This window comes from Otolemur garnettii, unplaced genomic scaffold, assembly GCF_000181295.1.
Source record: "Otolemur garnettii isolate 467f Iridium unplaced genomic scaffold, OtoGar3 scaffold00008, whole genome shotgun sequence".
NCBI lineage: Eukaryota > Metazoa > Chordata > Mammalia > Primates > Galagidae > Otolemur > Otolemur garnettii.
In genome coordinates, this window is record NW_003852403.1 from 31,125,653 (window position 1) to 31,149,320 (window position 23,668).

Below are 23,668 nucleotides of genomic sequence, written 5' to 3' on the forward strand. Positions count from 1 at the left end.
AGCTGTCATTGTTGTTTGGTGGGCCCGGGCTGGATTTGAACCTGCCACCTTAGGTGTATGTGGCTGGCGCCTTAGCCACTTGAGCCACAGGCACCAAGCCTTTATTCCCATTTCTATCTTCAACCACCCACCTCAGTGCTAATAAGTAAAGATTGGAGAAGCTACTTCTAAAAGATTGGCCATGCATATACCACAGTAATTTTACTCTCAAAATTCGGAGAAACAAAAAATGAACAAGAAAGTGCTAGAAATAAAAAACATTCGATTTTATACAAATCATCCTCTGTGCTAGATCAGAAGTCAGAATTGGTGAAAGGTTCATTAACAGTAAAATGGTACTTCACTGTGAAGCACTATACTGGCATTTGAATAAATGGGCAAAGCAAAGCTGGCCTGAAGACAGAGGTGACGCTGTCCCCATTTTAAAGGGCTCTGAGGGTGAATGTCTTGGCTGTCATTAAACACATGACAGGCTTCCTTTCCACCTGGGGATAGGCAGTTACCTTAAAAAGGATTGTTTCCTACTGGACCTAATTGTTTGCCCTTATTGGGAAGAAACATTATGATCACGGCAAGGTTAAAACTGGCCCAGTACCACTGGCTATGAGTTGGCCCTGAGAATGTGTACCCATTCATCTACTTAAATTTGTCACTAACACGTCATAGTGTATTTTGCACTATAGATACCTTTTCTTTATTTTGGGAGAAAATTTTTTCCTGAATGATACCGTAATTAAAATGATTTCTTAAAATCAAGGCTTAAATTGACAATGTCACGTGACTCATTATTATGTAGAAGTCCCACATGAGGTGGTTCAAATTCCAATTCCATGCACTGCAGGAAAAAGAGATTCCCTTCATACCGCTCAGGTGAGCTAATGCTATAGAACAAAGGCGATGAAGGGACTTTAGAAAACCCTGTACTGGAAACGTTTGTCCTAGGCTAGACTCTTTCCTAATAAGTTTACAGTTAGTCATATAACCCCTCAGGGCCTCAGGATGCCTCTTAGAAAATGAGGGGCCAAACTACATTGTCTCTACAAGCTTATTCCAGCTAGAAAACTCTAGACATCTGCAATTGGATGCATTTTAAAGCATATGTATTATATCTAACCTTATGGAAATGGCCCAGTGAATGGGGCATTGTGGTATCTTGGGGACAAATGAAAAAGAAGAAATACCTCAGATTGAAAAAGGAGCTTAAGGAAACATCATGGTTCGCTCTGAAAGCATGACCTTGAGTCTACAGAATGGGCATATTCCATGGAGGTTTTATTTTCTCTGTTCTCTCAATACAACATATGAAGAGATTAGTTCTTAGATATTAGTATCATAGTTATTAGTTATTAATCTTAGTTATTAGGTATTAGTATCATAATTCTATGTGATACTAACTTTCCAGGAACAGACAGTGGATAAAAATATAATAGTAGTAGCTTTTCCAAAAAGAACATGAAAACAGGCTCTAAGACATAAGGGAATCAGGCAGAGTCACCCTAATTATAATAGCTGCCAAACAGGAATGGCTAATATTTCCCCTAAAGAAAATATCACCAAATTTTAATCAGGCAATCTGTATTATGTGGTAAAGCATAGAGCCATTTCTTTATGTTTTTGCTTTTTTTAACCTGGAAGGAAAAGGGTTTGTAAGTTATCCAGGAACAATTTCTTAATGGTCTATGATTTAAAATTTAAGTAATGCACATTTAATATGGATTGGCTCCCGCTCTCTGTGGCTGTGGCTATGGTTCTGGCTACTACTATTGAGGACACCATGGGAGACCCTGAATCCTGTGATATTGGAATTCACCAATTCTCAACCTTATGTATTTTAGCCGTGGGTTGGGTTGGGTTGGCTGATAATCATCTCATATCATAGGTTTCTGATGTGATTTTACTGAAAACTTGCCCTTCTTGGCCTCACAATCTGATATTTCAGTTTTTTCCTTTCCTTAATTTAGTTCATGAAAATAAAAAGAATGAAAATTCATCTCATGAATTTCTATATGGTCTTTTTTTAAGATGATGCTGTCACAAAGCTGGTATTTTAATTTCCATGCAGGGACTTTTTCTTTATTTTCTTAATAAACTTGTTTAATTTGGAAAAAAATATGGATTGAGATAATTTAAGGATTTCATGACAAATTCTATAGTGAAAAGTATTTCTATAAGGAAAGAAAAGAGAGAGGGGAAAAAAGGAAAGGTGAAGGAAGGGAGGAAGGAAAGGAAGGAAGGAAGCAAGAGGCCTGGATTGAGAGAGTGTGACAGTCTCATCAGATCAACTGTGTCAAACTGCCAGGTCCATCAAAACCGGCCAAAGACCCATAATAAAACTTTAACAATCCAGAACATCAGTAAACAAACTACTAGACTCTCTATAAGCACTATGTTGTTTTATCTCAGTCATTTCCCAGTACTGCCCTGTTGCTAGACAACTCTTCACAGTCCACTCAGATATTGGCCTTGGAGTCTATGTTTAGGAGCCAACTTAAACATTCTGTTCTGCAGTAGCCGTTCAAGTACATTAACAAAGCTGAATCTGGGTGTAATGTAGCCATAAAATTGCCACAGAACTCAAGAAGAAGAAAAGCACCAGGTTTCTGTATGGTAAGTAACTGGGTATTTAGCTTATTGAACTAGGACGACCATCACACATGGAGAAGATACAAGTATTTACTGTAGCACATAATTTTAGTGTAAGAAAACTGCACCAGAAAAGGCAAATCTTTAGATACAGAGGGTAGATGGCTGATTGCCTGGAACTAGTGGTGGGAATGGAGAAGACTCTTCAAGTAGCCCGAAGGTACTTATTGGTGTTACCACCAGAATGTCCTAAAACTGGTTGTACAATTATAAAAATCAATGAATTGAGCACTTCATATGGAAAAAATCTATGGTATGTAAATTATGCCTCAATAAAACTGTTAATTTGTTTTAAGAGAAACATGTATCTATAATTTCTAATTCTTTTCTTTATTGATTTGTGAGATAGTAATATATTTTATTTATATTTTAAGGAAATAAATGTCAGAAATATGCTGCTCTCTATGCTTACTTTTCACTTTCAATCAAAGTTCCCCAATTAGCCAAAAATTACATTTCTTTTTGCTCTCATCTCTGTGACATAGAGATACTTTAAAAGAAAATTATCTCTTTTTATGACGTCTTTACTTGTTATTTATAGAAAATCCTAAATGATAAAAAGTCCTAATTTCAGGGGGAAAAAGTAGAACCATGGGTCAACTTAAAATGTAAATACTTATCACAGAATTCCTTATGAGGTACTTAGTCAAAACCATAAGTGTAGAGAGCCCTGCGTATCTGTGGGTTCTGCATCCATGGATTCAACCGTGTGTGGATATAAAATATTCAGGGAAAAAAAATAGTCGGTTGTATCTGTACTGAATATGGACAAACTTTTTTTGTCATTGTTCCCTGAAGAATACGTCATAACAACTATTTATATAACATATACATTGTATTAAATGTTATAAGTAATGTAGAAATGATTTAAAGTACATGGGAGGATGTATGTGGGCTACATGCAACTATTATGATATTTTATATAAGAGACTTAAACACTAGTGGATCTTGGTATTCATAGGGGTGGGGTGAGGTTGGTGGGGAAAGATCGTGGGACAAATCCCCCGTGGGTACAGAGAACTAACTCTAATTGCTAGACAGTGCTTTTTAAGATTTCAATAATACAAAAACTGTAATTGGACATTAAGTCCATATAACCTCCTAACGCCCCATTTTCCTCACTTATAAAGTGGGAATAAAACCAATCTTTTTCTTCCAGAAAAAGATAATGTAAGATCAAACCAGATGGTCTATATGGAAATAGAAAATTTGAAAATTGAAAATAAAATTAATTGAAAATTAACTTTTTGAAATTATTTAAAAATTACAAAGTCCTATGTAAGATTTATTATTATTACTATGGTTTCCAAAATATGTGGAAATGTTAACTAAAATAGATACTTGTAAATGATATTTTACTATTAAAACTCGTAACTAAATCTCACAAATTAAATTAGTTGTCCCAATCAACTGAATGAAAAGTAAGGTCGAGGAATAGTTCACCTGTCTTAATTCAAGGTTGTTTCCCAGGTTTCCCAGAGAAAAAGAAAGCAATTTCATTACTATGCCTCAAATAACTTTTTGGACATAGCCAACTAGGGCAAGCAGCTCCATGCTCAGATGGAGACAACTCACCACATTGACCAAAGAAAGTGAAATGCTTTGAGGGCACAGAAAGCTGCTTTCTATTCTGCAAACTAGTATGGGATTGTATTTGCCAGTATTTCTTAACAACAGCAATAACAAAATTCTAATTCTATTATTAATGGAAGCATAGATCACAGTAACGTCTCTATTTCCCTCTCCTTTCTCTGAACCACACGATAACATCATAGTTTTCCTCCCTTGGTCAGTGTCTGAAACTTAAGAATGAACCTTAGTGTCTGGCTTATACCACGGGATACAGAAGAAAGAAGAGCTAAGGAAGTTTCCACGGCCTGTGTAACACGTGCCGAAGGGCACAGAGAATGCAGAAGATGGATTACGAGCTTCACAGAGATGTAAGATTTGAAAGCTTTTCAGCCACGTGGGACTGAGGCACTGCACTGTTGTACCAGTGACTCAAACAAAGCAGAGCCGGATGGTTTATTTTATCTATCATGTTTTCGTTCTACTCCATCTGTCATTTTGAATAAGAGATGGATAATTAAGAGAGGGTCTCTCTTTCTTCTATTCATTTTTCCCTTCCCACATTCACCTCAAACTCTCATCAAAAATGTCAACAATCTCATTTCCTCAGTAATTGCCTTCAGACTTTAAATCAGTTCTACAGCTAGGGACAAGAAATAATCATGAAATATCTATATATCTAAACTCAAATTGATCAAAAAAGACAAAGCTATATTTTAGAGAAGACAGAGGTTCTGTTTTAATTCTTTAAAAAAGACATTGAACTTTCAGTTTGAAAGAAATAAAAACACCATACTTTTCGATTTTTCATTACATCATGAACAAAATATTAGATTATATTATAGAAACTACTCGTGAATCAAAGAACACTTACTATTTCTCTTAATAAGAAATTAGCACAGATTCGTTTTGATTCAAAAGATTATCTATGTTGAGAGCACTGTTCAAGATTGTCTGCTAAAATGTACACATTAAAAATTATAATTTTTTAAACATAAACATTTATTTCTTAGAGTATGCCAAATAAGCTTTATTTCATTTTGTGGTGGTTATTAAAATTGATATTTACATATTTTTATTACCAGTGAGACACTTTATTTTTCTTCATCAAATAATCATTTTTTTCTCTGACCCAAGACTTTGATTTCTGTGCATAATTTCACTCATATTCATAACATTGAAATATACGTAGTTTCATAAAGAACTACACGCATCAGTTTTGAAAACTTGCTTACGCATTTCTAAACTGAGCATGTGAATATCTCACATAATTCAATATATTCTAATACTTAAAGCACATGTACAATCTAAAACTTCGCATAGGGGAAGTTGAATGTCATATGCTGACATTTCAGTTTCTTCCATTTATTGACTCTGAAGGTTTAACATGAGTTGAAATGAGACAGAGAGGTTCATATATTGCAAAATTCAGCTCTCCTTCTGACATGGGACCTGACTAACTCCTGAAAGGTTTTGCTGTATAGTCATGTTCTTGAGATACAAGGGACACATAACTTTATAATTTTTAAATTGTTACATACAGAAAGAATTTTAATCAAGTAGATTATGATCAGATCCTAGTGAGTTAACACATGCTATCCTCAAACTTCACCTTTTTTATATTTAAAAAGGGGTAATTTCTTCACCTTTCCTGTTTTTGCATTCAATTTTTTACATGATTCTGTACAACCATATAAGTACTTCAAGTGCAGTCAGTACAACAAGTATTTACTGTTTTAGCTTATGCTAGCTTAGTCCGTGAAAAGCAGTCACCTTTCATCTTTTAAACTGTCCTGTTTGTGTGAATGTGGCATTCTGGGTCATCGTGATAACCACACACGGCTCCCACTGTTTTAGCTTATTTGCTTGAACTCCTTTTGGATAGTGATGACCTCCCCATTCTTAGAATGAAATTGCAAAGCAGCTGGTTGGAGCTAGGAGCTAAGAACAAACCTAGCTGGCCCACCAATGCTCCGACCTCACAGCTCAACATTCAAGTTCATATGTTATGGTGGCATATTACCACATATCTCTCCCATGGCAGTGCAGGGCCACTCTGAGAGACAGAGTATTAATTAGTAATAAATTCAGTGTCTACAATTGATAAATAAAATTGAAACATATAGAATTATCTAGCTTTTTATTTTCCCAGAAAGCTAGACAAACCATTTCATTTTATTAAATTGATATATTTTTTTTTATATAACTAACAGGCCCAGGGGACTGCTTTTCCCTCTCATGGAAGGAATCCCTCTTTGAAAGTGTCTACATAAAACTTTGGGGGATGTGGACTGCATCTTGGCACAAAGTAACCTCCCCCTTAAGTCAGAAGAGAAATGATGATGTTCATTTCTGGAAGCAGAATCACCTAAAAATAGCCTGTCTAGTCACCTGGAGCTCATTCTTTCATTTCACGGATGGATGCTCGGAGCCTAGTCTGTGTTTGTGTCCCTCCATTCCTCGGCTTAATGTCCAAATGCCCCTTTTTTATTTTTATCTCTTTACAAGTCACATCCCCTTAAGGATATAATTATATTGTATTGTTCTGCTGTCCAATATTCCTCACTGCTCCCACCTACATCTGCACTCCAGTCTGGTCACTTGTTTTGGTGTCTGGTGACAACATGTGGCCTTTTATGTTGTAACCTTTGCCTGGAATGGCCTTTCCCTGGAATGGCCTTTCCCCATCTGTTCATTTAAATCCCAACTATTCTCTTCCACCTGGCTTCGGTTCTCCGTATCCTCCCAGGGCCTTTTCTACTCCATCAGTTCCAAATGACTTCTCTTCTTCTGAAATACTGAGAACTGAGAACCCTTCTGAGTAATTTACAATTTAATACCACAGTGCAAGGTTTTGTTTACTATTTTTCAATGTGTTAATTTTGTCTTCTTACTCAGGAGGAGGCAGAAATTCCTAGAACCCGGGGATCACATCGGGCATTCCTATATCCCACAAATAATTAATTGTGAATTTTTTTAAATAAACAATTTTTTGCATACGTGATATTCCATAAATTCACTGGGTTAGAAAATAAATGAAATTCATGTCACAGAAAAGAAAAAAGCAAGTGTCCTTGCAAGGGACCTAAGTGTCAACTTTTGGATGAGTTGTTCTGTCATTAATTAACTTAAGCCTTCAGAAGACATGTCCAGCCCTTCTAGAATTACAGTGATCTTTCTAGAATCACATGCAGGCACTGCATAGAGGAGGAACTGTTAACATTTTATCTTATGGTAGGATACTAATTTCAAATACTTTTAATAAAAAATAGGCATTTCAATTGATAGCTCGTATATAAAATTTCTTTAATTTTACAAGATGTCTAAGAAAGCAACTGTTCTATTTTTTGTCATTCATGTAATCTAAATCGTATTACTTTTGTCAACATGCAGAATATATTCTGCAGTAACAACATGAATTAAAGCCTATCTTACTTGATTTGCATATGCCAAAATAGAGATAAACTTCACTGCCTACGCTTTCTTCTTAGAAATTGTCTTGGGAATGCTTCAGGAGTTACACCGAGTCATTGTCACACCTAATGACACTCAGTGAGTTTTTGGATTAGATTTTCACTCACAATTTAAATAACTTAGTTTCTTAGAGAACAATACCATTTATCACTTCATAATTTGTGTCAGCTTTTATTCTTTCAAAGAATAAACATAAAACAAGAATTACGTATTTAATAACAAACCAAGTAGAGTATCACTAGAGAAAATGTGAAGTTAAATAGAAAGAACCTTTCATTTGTCAACCTATGTTTCGTCTTTATTTACTTAGGTTGGGAAAGACCCAGGCCTGATGGCGGCAGGGTTTCCCCAGGCATCTTCTTCACTGTGTGCACACCCGGCGTTTCTGCCCAGCAGTCCCACAGCTATTCTGTTTCAATGCTGTGTGGCTTGGCAGTAGGAAGCTCTTGAAATGTTTTCGTGTTACATGGGGGTTTCCCTTTGGAGTTAAGCTGCTCACCTTTCATAAGGATGAAACAAAACTCTGTTGACTAAGCAATGGGTTTATCACCTAATTTCTTGCTTACTCATCTCTTAGTCTGTATTTTTTTTTTTTTCAGTTAGTTTATATAACCCTCCAGGCCCAGTTGCACGTGATGCACTGTGCCGTGACAGTGGTTTGCAGGGTATTATACACAGTACACATATTCTGTTACACACACGTGATTGTCTGTGTATTTAGTTATTAGTTCTTGCAACTTCTATGGAATTGACCTGCTCTGGGCAGTTTGACTGTAGGATTTATAAACTGGGTTTCAGCACAGAAGGAATGAGAAGTAACCTTTGTAACTCCACTTGGCAAGAGCCGATCCTTATTACGCCCAATTGGGGTGTCATGCTTTAAAGAGGCTGTGGAGAATTAGATATCATTCAGCAGTTTGCACTGAAAGTGATTTCCAATTGAAAGGTTAAGGGTGGGGCTTTACAATTTAGAAGAGAAATGGATAAACAGAAGCGGGCTGCCTCAGGTGCACGCAAGTTCAGAGAGGGGGAGATTGAGAACTATTTCCCATCTCTTTTCTTGATGGATCAGAAAGCAAAGAGCATCAGTGATTTGGGAGAATTTAATGGAAGGTCACTGAAGGTCAATTAAAGACCTCTGACTCTTACTTATATTGGAAAAATGCTTGTACTCTCAGGGCTGGGGCAAGCAAAGGAAGAGAAAATGGCAAATCATCCCATTCCCTTCCATTGGCAATGCTAAATAGAGTCATCATTATTATTATGTATGTTAACAATAATAATTATTATTATAATGATAATAAAACCACTGACAACACCTTTTTACCCAGCATATGAGGCATTATTTTCAGGTGTTAATTCATTTGATTTTTGCAACATTATAAGAAGTATATCCATCCTATCATTATTGTCATTTTAGATATGAAGAAATTGAGGCTCAAAAGCTTTAATTTCATGACTAAGCCGACATAGCTGGTAAAATCTACATCCAGAAAGCCAAACTTCAGAGCCCTACCTTTTAACTGCCTTGTTATACTGATTGTTTGTTCTCCACAGGCATTTTGCCACCAAAATAAGAACAGCAAAGGCTTTAGAAAAGGGGGAGCCTCTGAAGGTATGACAGAAACAGAGGTGCACAGCAGACAATCACTGCCTCTAGTCTAGATCACTTATAACTCAGGTTCTTGAATTATAGAATTTTTTAAGCAAAGGTATACATGTGACAGTGAAGTCACCCCTGTTTGATTTGTGGTGGTGGTAGTTGATAGTGGTAAGATTCTAGATATTTTTCAAAGCCAGAATGACAAGAAAAACCTTCTAGTTAAAAACAAAACAAAACAAAACAAAACCCCAGTAGTTCTGGGAGATAACAATATACTTGCAATGACTGAATAGCCTTGAGGCCTTTACTGTGGCCCCAGCCCCTGGGGCTGCAGACTGATACCCTGACCTGTTAGGAACCAGGTGGCAAAGCAAGAGGTGAGCAGTGGACTTCGTCTGTGTTTACAGCCACTCCTCATAGCTTGCATCACCACCTGAGCTCTGCCTCCCGTCGGATGAGGGGCACAGGATCCACTTCTCATGGGAGCATGAAGCCTACTGTGAACTGCACAGGTGAGGGTTGGGGTTGCGTGCTCCTCCTGAACATCATTGCCTGGTAATCTGAGTGAAGGGGTAATGCCCTTGAATCATCTGCTTCCCTTTCTGCCCATCCCAGTCCATGGAAAAATTGTCATCTGTGAAACCAGTCCCTAGTGGCAAACAAGTTGGGTGCTGCTGCATACACACACACACACACACACACACACAGTATTTATATATACACACACACACAGTATTTATATATACACATACACACAGTATTCACACAGTATTGTGGACTAAGTCCCTCTAAAATGTAAATTGTGCCTCATGTTCTCCTCCCTGGATAACTATAAATATGGAAGAAATCTGAAGACTCTAAAGCAGCATTCCCATTGATTGATTATTTTAGTAAGGAAGTAATTAACATTTTAACAGAAACATTTGTTCCTGTAGTAGTGTCATTTTAGCTAGCATGTATGTAATGCTTCAGGTTATGTATATAGAGACCTTAATTCTCTCTCTGCCTTAGAAATGCCCTTGTTCCAAGAAGTCTTGTTCTGCCATGTACTTAACCTGTACAGTTTACATAATTGTTCTTCCAAGTAAATTGTGGGTCCCTAGAGCCAGGGGTTATTATTATTATTATTATTTTTGAGACAGAATCTTATATATTGCCCTGGGTAGAGTGCTGTGGTGTCACAGGTCACAGCAACTTGAAACTCTTGGGCTTAGGCGATACTCTTGCCTCAGCCCCCCAAGTAGCTGGAACTACAGGTGCCTGCCACAATGCCCAGCTATTTTTTGTTGCAGTTGTCCTTATTGTTTAGCTGGCCCGGGCTGGGTTCAAACCCACCACCCTCGGTGTATGTGGCTGGTGCTATAACCACTGTGCTATGGGTGCTGAGCCAGGGGTGGAGGGGGATTATTTTTTATTAAATTTTATACCTTCCATCAGAAAGTTTACCACACAGGCCAGGCACAGTGTCTCACATCTGTAATTTTAGTATTCTGGGAGGGCATCACAGGTGGATTGCTTGAGCTCAGGAGTCGAGATAAATCTGAGCAAGAGGAAGACACTGTTTCCACTAAAGTTACAAAAAATTAGCTGGACATTGTGACAGGCACCTATAGTCCCAGCTACTTGGGAGGCTGAGGATGGCTTGAGCCCAGCGTTTGAGGTTGCTGTGAGCTATGATGACACCAGGGCACTCTACCCAGGACAACAGAATCAGACTCTGTCACAAAAAAAAAGAAAAAGTTTACTGTACAGGTCGATAGCAACTGATGTAGAAGGAACATGATGCAAGAAGGCAGACACTATGTTTGCCGTGTCTTTGTTTCCTTGGTCTAAGGGGCATTTAGATGGCGAAATGAATACATTAACTATTGAATATTTAAAGCACCCACCATATAGTACTGAAAGATTAAAAAGAAGTTTGTCTTGGACTTGTTCAAATCTACTCTGAAATATAGGCACCTCTCTGACAAGAACAAAAGTAGACTAAATTGGGAATGTGCCCATAAGTAATGGGACACAATCACATCTTGTAAACAAAGATGATTAGCTTGAGGTCTTACAGCAGTGCCTGGAGTTTTCAGAGTAAATCATATGTCTAAAGATAATTGAGTTCTTTCGCTGAAAGTGACACTAGAAATGGAATGTGGTGCTCTGGAAGACATACCGGAAATCAGCAGCACTGACCACATGAGAAAGCCCATTCTTAAAAATAAAGAACGTAGGAAGAAAATGTGGTATATGCCAGAATATAGAGAAGAAAGCAGTATAAATGGCTGCCCACCATTAATGTCTCTGAGTGGGACATGCATAATACTAACCTAAAGTCAGTGATGGTAAAAGTATTTATGAAAGAGACAGAAGGAATAGCTAACGGCAGAATCCCATATATTTAAGACCTTTATTTACTTCAAGCTTCTGGCATCTCCATAAAATAAATATTTAAATTTCTTATTATGTGGCAAAATTATGTTCTCATCTCCAAAAATTGACAATAAACTCTTTAGAAATTATCTTGTCCAAAAAAAAAGAGCAAACAACAACAAAAAAACCCCTACCTCTAAATATATCCAAATTGATATAAAAAATTAAAGTCAAGAAATGCTAAGAAATCTGTGCAGGGCTTATCCCTGCACTAACTCAGACACACCTAATCTATACGTTATACAGTGATGGAAAAACTACCTTCTGTGTGGGGCTCTAACAGGAAATGTCATTTAAAATTCAAATTTCTAAATTTTTCCTACTGTACTGGAGAGTTTATAATCTCATAATCATTTTATTCCTGGGGAGATTTTTTAAAATGCCATATGAAATTAAAGGGTACCATGTGGTATTACTTTGTAATGTCATTTATCTGATCAACATTACTGCTAATCCAAGGATGGACAGGCTCCAGGTCCAAGTACTGTACACTTTGTATTAACAGGTTGAACACTATATTATACATATATTAAAAGAGTCAATAGGAAGATCTGATTGCTTTTAAAAAAGCACCTTGAAATATTGCTAAGACTGTCTTGACTGCCTCATTGTCAGAGGAGAGTAAAGAGGAAACCTGTGTAATCAATGAATACCTGGGCTCTGCCTCTATCCTTCTCGTCAGAACGATGTGGGTACCACTCTGACGGAACATTACATTCCATGACAACACTCTGTGTAATTACAGTCACAGTGTTGATGCCAAACTCCCAATTCTGCCATCATAGAAAGCATGAGTTTTTCATACCCAATAATTAATGTTATCAGGTATCAGTAAGTGGTAAGAAGTGGGGGAAATGCAGGGGTCCTCAAACTTTTTAAACAGGGGGCCAGTTCACTGTCCCTCAGGCTGTTGGAGGGCCAGACTGCGAGCCCCAGGACAAGTCGGCTGCTAAGCAGGACAGGCAGTGGTGGCAAAACCACCAGGTGGGTTGGATAAATGTCCTAGGTGGGCCACATGTGGCCCACAGGTCGTAGTTTGAGGACCCCTGTGGGTGTTAGTGACCATTTGCATTGTGGCCCACACTGAATAATGAAGACACTATGGATACTCTGATTATTTTTCAGTGGATTTTGGAAAAGCCAGGTAACATGAGATGATGTGGCTTTGGGGGTTAATGACATGTGCCTCTTCCCCCAATGTGGCCCAAGAACACAATGTGTAAAGAATGACCTATTATGGATTTATCATTCATCAATGGTACCTAAAGTTTTTGTAGACTAGGCCACATCCCCAACCTAAATGAGTTCTTAGGATTATGGTTTTCATTATTCTATAAACATCTGTGTAAAACTAGGCTGAACTATTTGGTATTTCTCTGGCGATGAATTTATATATATTTTGCACATGCCTACACATGTGTGCACAAACCTATTTTATCTTTTAAAATTGTGTTAACTTTTATGTGCCCACATTAAACCTTTCCTAATTCTGTGTCTAGTTGTTTATGCCTCCTTGAACATTTTTTAGGGAATATCCTACAAGTTTTCCACTATCAATTTAGCATTTCATTGTTTAACTTGAAGTAGTTTCAGTATCTACAAGTTATTTCCAATATTTCAAAAATCCAAAGTAAATTCCTGTATTTCATAAAGTATCTCTGGGCAACTTTTATATTTTTTTTCTTCTTTTTTTGGCTAAATGAAAACAGCAATTTTATTGTCCATTGTCTTTTAAAAATGATACTTAAAGAACTGTAACAAACAGTCTGAAAATTGACCTCTGTAGAATTCTGTCTCTTATACTACTTTAATCAGAAAGGGGTCTAGAAATATACAGCTATGAAAACAAACACAGAAAATAAATCTTTCATGGCATAGAGCTCTATCTTCTCTCCTACTTTTATGTCCCAACACCTCCAAAACAAAGTCATTCATGTATAATGTTGCTAATAAATTTTATTAGCTATACAAATAATTATAACTAGCCACAAAACCGAAGTTCTTGTAAAATGAATCCAAAGCTGAATTAATTGGCAGGATTTAGAACAGCAAGAGATTTTTCTAGACTCTTGCTTGATTTTTTTACTCTCATAAACTCTTATCCTCAGAGGCACACTTGTACTTTCAAGTCAGAAGTAGCATTTTATCTCCAACTAGCATTCAAGGAAGAATAATGCAAATTCAGTGAAACACACAATGGCTCTAAAACCTTCTGATTAATCGTTAAGTAAATAACATCTTTCTTCCTGTCAAGGTCAGCAATCCCAACTGTAACACAAACAGACACATATCAAAAATATCCTTGGAAGTTGGGTCAAGGTGTTTTTATGGAAGGGGATTTCTCTGACCACTGATGGCAACAGTAACTGTTTACTGTCCTCTTTATAGTCCCGGGGAGTTTCTAACACACTGTACTGATGTCTGATACCAGGGACTCCTCCACATTCAGCAAGGAAGAGGAAATCAATCTGTGCTCTCAAATAGGGCTATATCTATAGTCTTGAAATGCAAGACAAATCAGTCACCAGATTACATTTTTACCCTAATTTTCCTTACAATACGTCAGTTTTTAAATTTTTTTCAAACAAATGCAAGAGTATAATTTCATATTATTTATACAACATTCATGCAATCTGTTTAAGAAATGAACTTACTCAAACTGACTTCATCATCTTTATCAATACTTAGCCATATATATAAAGTGTGTAAGATAAACCATATAAACTATTCAACCTGTTAGAACTGTAATTAAAATAGGTATCTGGAACAACAAAAGCGTAGAATTACTACTATAACACCATGTATTTCATATATCATATGGATATATCTCTCATTTCCCTCTATATGTATTTAAATTTACATTGAAATTATTATACTTCTTGTTAGAGCGTATCATGTTTAGTAAGCCTGCTCAGAACTAAAGAATTAAATAAAGAGTACAGAAATAAGCTTGATAAAAAGTGCTTTGTGATTCTTTTTGAAGTAAATGGCGTTTGCCTTTCACTTACTATGAAGAGGTTTTCTAAAAAGTGATGTGCTATTGATTTCATGTTTAGTCTACTGGCTGCCCCATAGAGCCCACCTGGCTGCAACTCAGAGATGTGCCTCTATGAAAGTACTTGGCCCTGATTTAGGAACAATAGCAATTCACGAGGAGGGAGAAGAAAAGGGAAAAGAAAGCAAGCTTAATCTAGGGGAGGGGGCAGAAAAGGAATGAGAGGCTTTCAAAAGCATTGAAAGAACAGTCACCTACCAGTTCTACTCGTCCGAAACCTCCAACTCCAAGGGTATCAATGATGTTGAAATCAGACAGCTTCAGGTTGGCGAAGAAAGCAGCTTCAGCTTCATATCTGGAGTGTTTGATGCGAAAAAATGGAAATTTCTTAGAGGTGCAAACACGGGTACCACGCACAACTGCACTGGGCGGACATGACTGTGGACCCCTGTTTACCTGCTTACATTCCATCTTGCTTTTTAGAGTGTATGTTTCCTCACACTCATAATTTTTTGGTCCCCGTTGTGAAAAATGACATGAACGTGCGCTTGTTTTTCAAAGCACTGCAGAAAAATACAAAGTACCCACTGCATGCCAGTCAGGCGACTGATAAATCCAGTTATCACGCCCAAGTTACAGCTCAGTATTTTTCTACGCGTCTTCTTGTGAACACGGATCGTTTGAATTGTTCTTTTATGGTTTTGTTTTGGGTGTTTTGGTTTTGCCTGGTTTTGTTTTTGCCGTTCAGATTTCGGATTGTAGGTTCTCATTAGTTTCCCTTGGCCTCAAGCTGGCAGCACCTCCTGTAAATATTTATTAAAAGCAGCAAGATCATGGAGGTCTCTGGAGCAAAATCACAGCCAGGTTTTATGAAAACACATCCGAAAAGCCGAGGACTGATGTACAAATGTCTGAAATGGAGGATTTCTGAAGCTTGGTCACATTCCTAAAAAGTGACTTTCCTTCGTTTGTGTTTTACCCCCTGACAGGTATCCTGGCAATCCTCTCCGCTGGCAATCCCCGCGTCTTTATGACCGCTAGTTTCTTATATGAGTGGTGAGGATCTGGGTCTAACTGTGCACACATGCAAATCTGACACACGCAAGTGGCCAAAATAAGCTGCTCCTGATGAGACGAGTGAATATGAGCTGCTTAAAATATCTCCTGTTAAAGGCTTTACTATTTTTAGAAAGGGCAGGAAGGCATAGAGATGATCTTCCCACTCACTGAAGTCAGGTCAGAGAGTAATTCAGCTGTCTCAAAAATAAAGTATCAGAATAGCTCTGCATCACCCATGACCCTCAGCTCAGCAATACCGGATTCAGTACCATACTATAGATAGAAATGATGAACGGACTGGAGATTCTGACACTTACACGGCTTATTTACATCCATGTTTGAATAGAATCAGCCATAGGCATGTTTGGGATTAAGCTCTATAACATTTTAGCTATTCCATTATAATTAAATACAAATTTAGACTCTTCACTTGGAAGACAGGTGGAACAGCTTTCTAGGTGAGATTTCAACCATTCTTCAACATAAAACCACAGTTCTAGTATTTTAGAGTCAAATGTTGACAGACTCCTCCGAGGGTACAGACAATGCTCATTTTCATTATTGGATGATTATATGAAATCAACTCTCCCTAATAAACCTTATAAGCCTCTATGAACAAGGCTGTTAGTCAGTGCTAATGGTATTTGTAGACTTCTGTCATTAACTACACATTCAAGAGAGCAGCAGAGTGATTCAGGAGATGGTTTCCGAGAAGGGAGCGTCAGCAGCAAATGTGCATTTCTAGCATTCCAGCAAGCTCACTACGTTTGAAAAATTAAAACTGCAGCCCATTGAAAGCGCCAGTGACAAGAGTTGATGCCAACAGGTGCTTCAAAAGGACATCTGTCGAAATCAGACCTTGTGACAATTTGTATGCTATCAAGGCAGTCTAGATAATTAAATCCTGAATGAGATTGTTATTGAATAATATGTGTTTGGTGTGTTTAGAAATCTCAGATGGAAAGAAGGTAGACTCAGAGCGTTTGTATGGCCATCTACATATTCAAAATACGGAGTTATTACTTATTATCTTTGGGGATATATTCGGGTCTTGTGAAATCAGGCTGGAAGTACACCTAAATGAATGGGGTGATTCTCAGCCTTTGCTATACATCAGAGCTGCCTGAGCATCTTGTGTAAACGTCTTATTTGAGCCCTTCTTATAGCCCAAGAGAATCAGAAATTTCTGGAGGTGGTGCCCAAATATCTACAGTTTTTAAAATCTGCCAGGTGATTTTCATGCACAGTAAAGCTTGAAAACTATAACTCTAAGCCTTCTGGAAATCATACAAGAATTGATGGTGGATTAAAATGGCCAGTGATACAAGTAGCTTGGGGTGATACGTTCGTGCAAGAAGATTTGGGCTCTTACACATTTGTCTGGGCTTCTCTCATGATTCGTCTTAGAGTCATAAGCCTCAACAGTAGTTCTGTAACAACTAATGCAACTAATAAAACAAAAAAAAGCAACTTTGCCAACAAAAGGTAGATACAGGATCCAAAAGTTATAAGGGAGTTACTTTATATTTGCTCATCTATAGGAAAGACCTAAGGACATCTTAACCTGTTTATAGTTGTTATCTGGTTAATTACCGGTGGCATCTTAATCAATGGGAAGGATATATTAAATTTCATCTTAAATGGTGAATATTTTCTCTTTAATCATAAAAACCCACATAAACATGTACTTCCGCATACACTATGGGGAGCACTGATTAGAGTTAAATAAAATATTCCATATATTTTTATGAATAGATACTGGTATCTTTATAATCACACTTTGCTAACCCTTGCTAATTACTTTGCCAATATTACTAGGTGAGTTTTTAAAATACTACCTATTTGGGTGATTCATTTTGCTATTGATAAGAAACACTGTGAAGGGGCTTTGGATAATGTGCTCCTGATCCTCCATTCTGTTTTGTCTCAAGTCCTGATTCTCAGAGATGTCAAATCATATAAGACATAAGAGTAGCAGTTTCTCTTTTCTCAGGAAGAAAATGTTGTCAGCTGCTTAATTATTTTACATGTATCTAATTTTCTTCTCACTTATTTTTAGAGACAAATAACATCTTCATCACAGAGACTATGTACAATTTTCTTTCTTGAGTTAAAGATTCTTTTAAAGCGTGGAAGTCTCTGCATGGGGAGCCTTTTTTGAAGAGCCTAAGCTATACATGATTCAGCTTCTTCAGCTTCCTGCTTGTAACTGGGAGGGACATTCTCTATTTTTCTCCTTAACATGTGGGTTATTTGAAAAGAATTTGTGTCCATTAATTTTATTCTATTTTACTTACAGTTGATAACCATTTGAATGAGGGAAAGAACTAAATAAATGGTTAATATTGTTCTATTAAGCAATTAGAGCAATTAATTAAAGAAATTAAGCAATTTCTTTCATGTGTGGAGGTCAATGGGCAACCCAGGTTCCTAATTAACTTACTAGTAGTATAGGGTGCGAGGTCCAAGGAATTAGACTCAGCTATGCAACAGTGTTGACGGGGAGGACCAGTGTCCAGTGCAAATGGAAATACACTTTAGTAAGAAATATAGTACCTGATATGTGGCTACTTAAAATGTTTTTAAAAAGTATAAAGTATATTCTCCAATAGTTTTTAATTTGGTTGTCCTTACACCCACAGGAAGCTCACACGGCCCTATAATAGGTTAACTAACTATACAAGAGAATACATGTGTCAAGTGTAAAAGTGATAACATATCATTTTCTAAACATGCCCGATAAGATTCATCTGGAGCTACGACGATTAGAAACCACAGAAAATCCCTATGGAGTACTCTTTAAATTGTGAAGTATTGAGCTTTTTTAAAAAGAACTTCTAAAGACAAACAAAGTTGCCTTGATTTTCACCTCCTTATTTCATCTCTGCTTACATACCAAGGGAAGTTCCAAAGGCAGTGACAACGTTAAGCTGCAAGTGTAAGGAAGATGAGACCAAGACACCCAGATGGTCTAGAAACAGAGGAGCAACACTGGGATCATCTCAGTCTCTTCGCTCCCAGCCCCACCTCCCTCTTTTAAACCACGTCTGCATGGCATTACATTCACATTTCTTTAGGAAACAGATAAAAGCTGTTGTTTCATTATATTTCCATCTCTTCCAATATTACCAGCCTCTGCAAATCCAAGGAGTAAGGATCAAATATCCTTCATTATTCACCACCATTGTTTTTCTATTGTTAACGTAGTACCTAAGAATGAATTTTGTCATTTTAAATTAACAGAATTGGATGCTGTATTTTTTTTTTTTTTTTTTGAGACAGAGCCTCAAGCTGTCCCCCTGGGGTAGAGTGCTATGACATCACAGCTCACAGCAACCTCCAACTCCTGGGCTCAAGCGAGTCTCCTGCCTCAGCCTCCCAAGTAGCTGTGACCACAGGTGCCTGCCACAATGCCTGGCTATTTTTTGGTTGCAGCTGTCATTGTTGTTTTGGCAGGCCCGGGCTAAATTCAAACCCGCCACGTTAGGTGTATGTGGCTGGTGCCTTAGCCACTTGAGCCAGAAGTGCTGAGCCTGGATGCTGTATTTCATCACTATTATAAGAAGTGAACATCTCTTTCTATATACTGGAAATCAAATATGATGATTCATCCCAGGGCAAAACTTATGAAACTTATAATTTTTTTCTTCATATAACATTGCAATGGCAAAAATAGCTCAGAATTATTTTTAAAAGCAGACAGTATTATGCACACTCAAAGTCTGAGTGCCAAAGAAATATAGGTCTGGATGGCTCATGAGGAGCTAGTGCAAGACAAGGCAAATGGGTCCCTATTTGCTTTAGCCTAGCTCCTTTATAATCACAGCAGGCCACTCTTAAGGGTCTCTAAGCATTGTGTCTTGCTTTGCATAGGGATTAGTAGGTGTTAGCACCTTAACATTCACTAATCCACATGCAAATCAGTTACCGGGGCTTTGCCTGGACTCCTCTGCTTTCGAGGGTACTTTTTTATTTCCTGTTGAGTTTAGGTTTATAAATTCTTGGGGAAATCTATAAAAATAAAATGTTTCAGTAAACACCTGTGGACTTCGCCATAAATGGAGTGTGTAAGAGGAGTTTCAGTTGGATTATTAATGTCTACTCTAAACTTAAAAACGGACAGAAGGGAGCATCTTGGCACACAGACCAAAGTCATGACTGGTGGTGCTCTTCATTTGCCAAAGACTTCATCCTTCCGAGTCTTGATTTCTTCAATGTCTTGGCCTTTCTGGGGGTGTTGACAAATATATACTTAGGTGAATAAGTATAAATTTGGTAGATAATTCAAGTCAGAATTGAAGCTTATTTTAATGTTCACTAAATGTGTAGAAATCCTTTCACCCTTTATGTGATCAAGGACCACAGCAATTTATAAATAAATGTCTACAGAAATAGTTAAAAGGGGGGGGGGGGTAAGAACAGTCAGAAAATGAGCCCTCAGCACAAAATATGTAGACCTGTTCTATGATTAAGTGGTACTGAGTGACCACTTAATTTGGTACACAGGATTTTATACAATAACAGTTCCTGATTTAATAAAGCTGATTGTATTGACCAGTTTGTAGGTATGAAAAAGTAAATGAAAATTCAGGGGGGAAAATAGCTATATAGAGTAAAAGTAGCATCGTAAATTGGACCGATACTATGTAATTACATATTTAACACAGATGTGATTTGGGCTTAAACGACAGAGATGATTGCTTCATTGTGCTACTTTAACTTGGTGTGTCTGAAAAGTGTCAGGAGGTATGTGTCTTTATTTCGTTAATTCTCAAATGTTTGAAATTAAATAAGCTTTGTAATTGAAATAAAAATGGACAGTCTGTATACTCAAGTCATCATCTTGTAGTAATGTAATTACTACCTAAAAGTCTTATTGACAACTGAACTTTGAAAACAGAATCAATGGGAAATAGTAACTGCCTGTTGAATCATGTTTTTCATATAAAAGTCCTTTCATGAAAGACTATTATAATAAAGTTTTAAAAAATCTTTTTAAACATAAGAAACCATATTCTTAAAACTCTAACTGAAGAGGGACGATTTCTAATGTATTTTATTGTACAGCATCTAGGTATGGTTACTATCCTTGTAGCTGCAGATGTAATAAATTGAAGAAATAAAAAGTTTAAAAGTAACTTAAGAAATCTAAAGAATTTTATTATGTCATTCCTCTGGAAAGTATAATCTCATCTTCAGGGAATTTGAGATAACATTAGGTTTCTCTTCCTATTTCCAAAATGGTAGTTTTCAGGGAACACAGACTTCTTTTTCCTTTGGAGCACTCGAGACATGAAGCAGTTCTACTTATTTTTCAAATACATTCCCTGCAGGAGATCCAGCCAACAGAAATCAACAGGATAATTGCATTTCACGTATCTACTGCATATTAAGAATGGTAATAATGCAAAAATATTTTGCATTTAGAAACCACCTTTCTTTGAAGGATTTTTAACTCTGTCTTCCTTATCCTCACTGATTGTCTGTGAGGACGAGATAACAAATATTTTTACTTCTATTTTCCAGCTATGCAAACCAGATGCTGAAACATGACTGGGGTCAATAATTAAACAGCAGAATACCTGAGCCTAGGAACCTGTCCTGTGTCTCACAGTCTAGCATATTTACGTTTTATGCCAAACAAATCAATCTCTTTTACACAAGACAGTCTAATCACACAATTTTAGGAATGCTTAGAATACTAATAAAGTGCAGAATTTGGTTCAATACCATTACATTAGAGCTCATTTAGCCTGACTCTCACATCTGTAAAAATAAAGGAACGAGTCTAGAAATGGTAAATGACTTAGCTAAAGTCACAAAGACCCAGGCACAGGGAACTGGCACGCCAACTTGGGCTCTGTAATAGTTTCACTGATTCTATCTCTGCAGTTTCTATAAGGTTTTGATATTTGAAAAACAGAAGCAGATGTAAAATTTATAAAATATATTTGAATAGTATGCTCTTTTGCTATACATTTCAACCAAGGACAATTTGGCCTCCTTGTGGCTGAGCACCATGTGCTCTTACCTGTGATGTGGTTTGTGCGTGTGTGTGTGTGCTCTAGTTAAACAAAATGGCCCCAAATGAAAGTCCGTGGGTGCTTAAAAGATACATTGTAAAATTTCGGATATCAGAAAGCATTTGTAAAAGATAAGTGAGGATATGCTACCCAGTGTCAGCGGATTAACCATAGCGCAGTTTTATTTATTCAGTTTTGAAAGAATTTCTCCAAAGTTTGAGGTGATTCTTTTTTTTCTAAGAGAAAGATCTGAGTTTTACATGCATTGCCATGAAAACAAGTTGGCAGTAGTGGAATTAAAGGTTCCCCTCCCACTTGGTATTTGTTATTTTTAAGGAATCATTGGCCATAATAGAAAATTTGTTTTTTAACTTACCTAGTGATGATTTATTTTTTGCTTTAGTGACTACAAATAGTCACTAAAATATATGCATTAAAACACAAACACATGCACTTCTTTCTAATTTATGCCAGAATAGCTATTGCCTTCATATAAATGAACAGCCATTAGGAGCCAGTGATCTGAGACAGTTCTCTCTCATCTCAGTGCAAAGCAAATACTTTCTCCTTCAATCCTGAGGTGTTTGCTTTTTACTGTAGACCAGGGTGGTCCATAGCGGTGCCTTTCAAAATCTGGCTCCCCACGCTAGGGAGATAAGACTTCAGGAGAAAGAAGAGAGAAGAAAAGGCTCCCTCCTCGGTCTTCACTGTTGCAACAATTCAGGCCTGTGGGGGAGGGTCCCTCATCCTTATCTCATGGCCTCACACCACCCCAGAAAAAATACCTGTGGCTGAAGTGCACTCATTGCCATTTCCATGAGTGCACCTTTGCCAGGGCCTACACTACCAAAGAAGGGGTGGATAAAGGCCGCCTAAGTTTCACCCTCAAATAGAAAATTCCCTTTTCTACTCCAACACTACAGACAAGCCTCTGCCTTTTTCTTATAGATCATTCTTTAATACAGAAGTGAAAATTTTTGAAAAAATATGGGAACATTTAATCCTAATTAAATTTTAAAATTAATATTAGCAGTCATCTTAATCAAAGGGATCCCTCAGAAGATTGAACTGAGAACAGAAGGATTAGACAGGAGTCGAATGCTGGAGGTCAGCCTTGATTTCTGGAATCAGAATGTTTGCTATGTTCTCTTTATAAATTTTTATAAAAATCCAGGCTGTACGTTTTTTTCTATGGTTACTAGCAGTGATCTTCTACAGTGAAAAGTCTCAGGATGATTCTGCATGCACGTCACGAGGGGAGGCTTAGGGATGTGGTCCTGCTTATAGTGGGCCAAAGGGCCAGAGAATGAAAAGAAGAGTGAAATCAAGACGGGGTAGGAAGAAGATGAGAGGATTACAAATCGCCTTCCCTGCCTCTAGGAATATAACCAAAGGAGCAATAAGGAAGCTGACCCGCAACAAACATAGGAAGGACATTCCCTCTTCTTTAAAATGTGTGTGAGCTAGACATGTCCAGTAAGCTCCCTTGCAGCTTGATAATTCTGGATTGCGAGTGTTCTGAGATATACACGCTTTGCAGAAAGCCCTGGTGCCCACAGCTTCTCTTTTTCCTTCTCTGTAGCCCTCTTCCTCCAACACCAGAACCCTGAAAATACTACCAGAGGCTGTCATTCAGAGAATCTTCCTTTCCTGATATGCAAAGGAGGCAGAGAGAAGACCGATTCAGTGGCCAGTACCACAGTTGGAGAAGATGGGTCTTGGATGTCTGAAATAGAACTGGAACAGACCAGAGGTTCCCTCCCACCCTAGGATTCATATCAGAATTATAGGTTGAGTTCGAAAACAGACTTGATAAAAACCTTGGGACTTGGGGCCAGGTGTTAATATCCTAAACAAGGTTCATAAGCCTAGACAGCTCAT

General features: G+C 37.4%; 1 protein-coding gene across 2 annotated transcripts in view; it reads right to left on the minus strand.

Annotated features, from left to right (window-relative positions):
• PRKG1 (protein kinase, cGMP-dependent, type I) overlaps positions 1 to 23,668 on the minus strand; it is a 1,243,017-nt gene that overhangs the window by 26,155 nt on the left and 1,193,194 nt on the right. For both annotated transcript variants that reach the window (XM_012801440.2, XM_012801439.2), the window contains exon 10: positions 14,964 to 15,060. In XM_012801440.2, the coding sequence (XP_012656894.1) occupies positions 14,964 to 15,060 (97 nt within the window). The remainder of the gene's footprint in view (positions 1 to 14,963; positions 15,061 to 23,668) is intronic.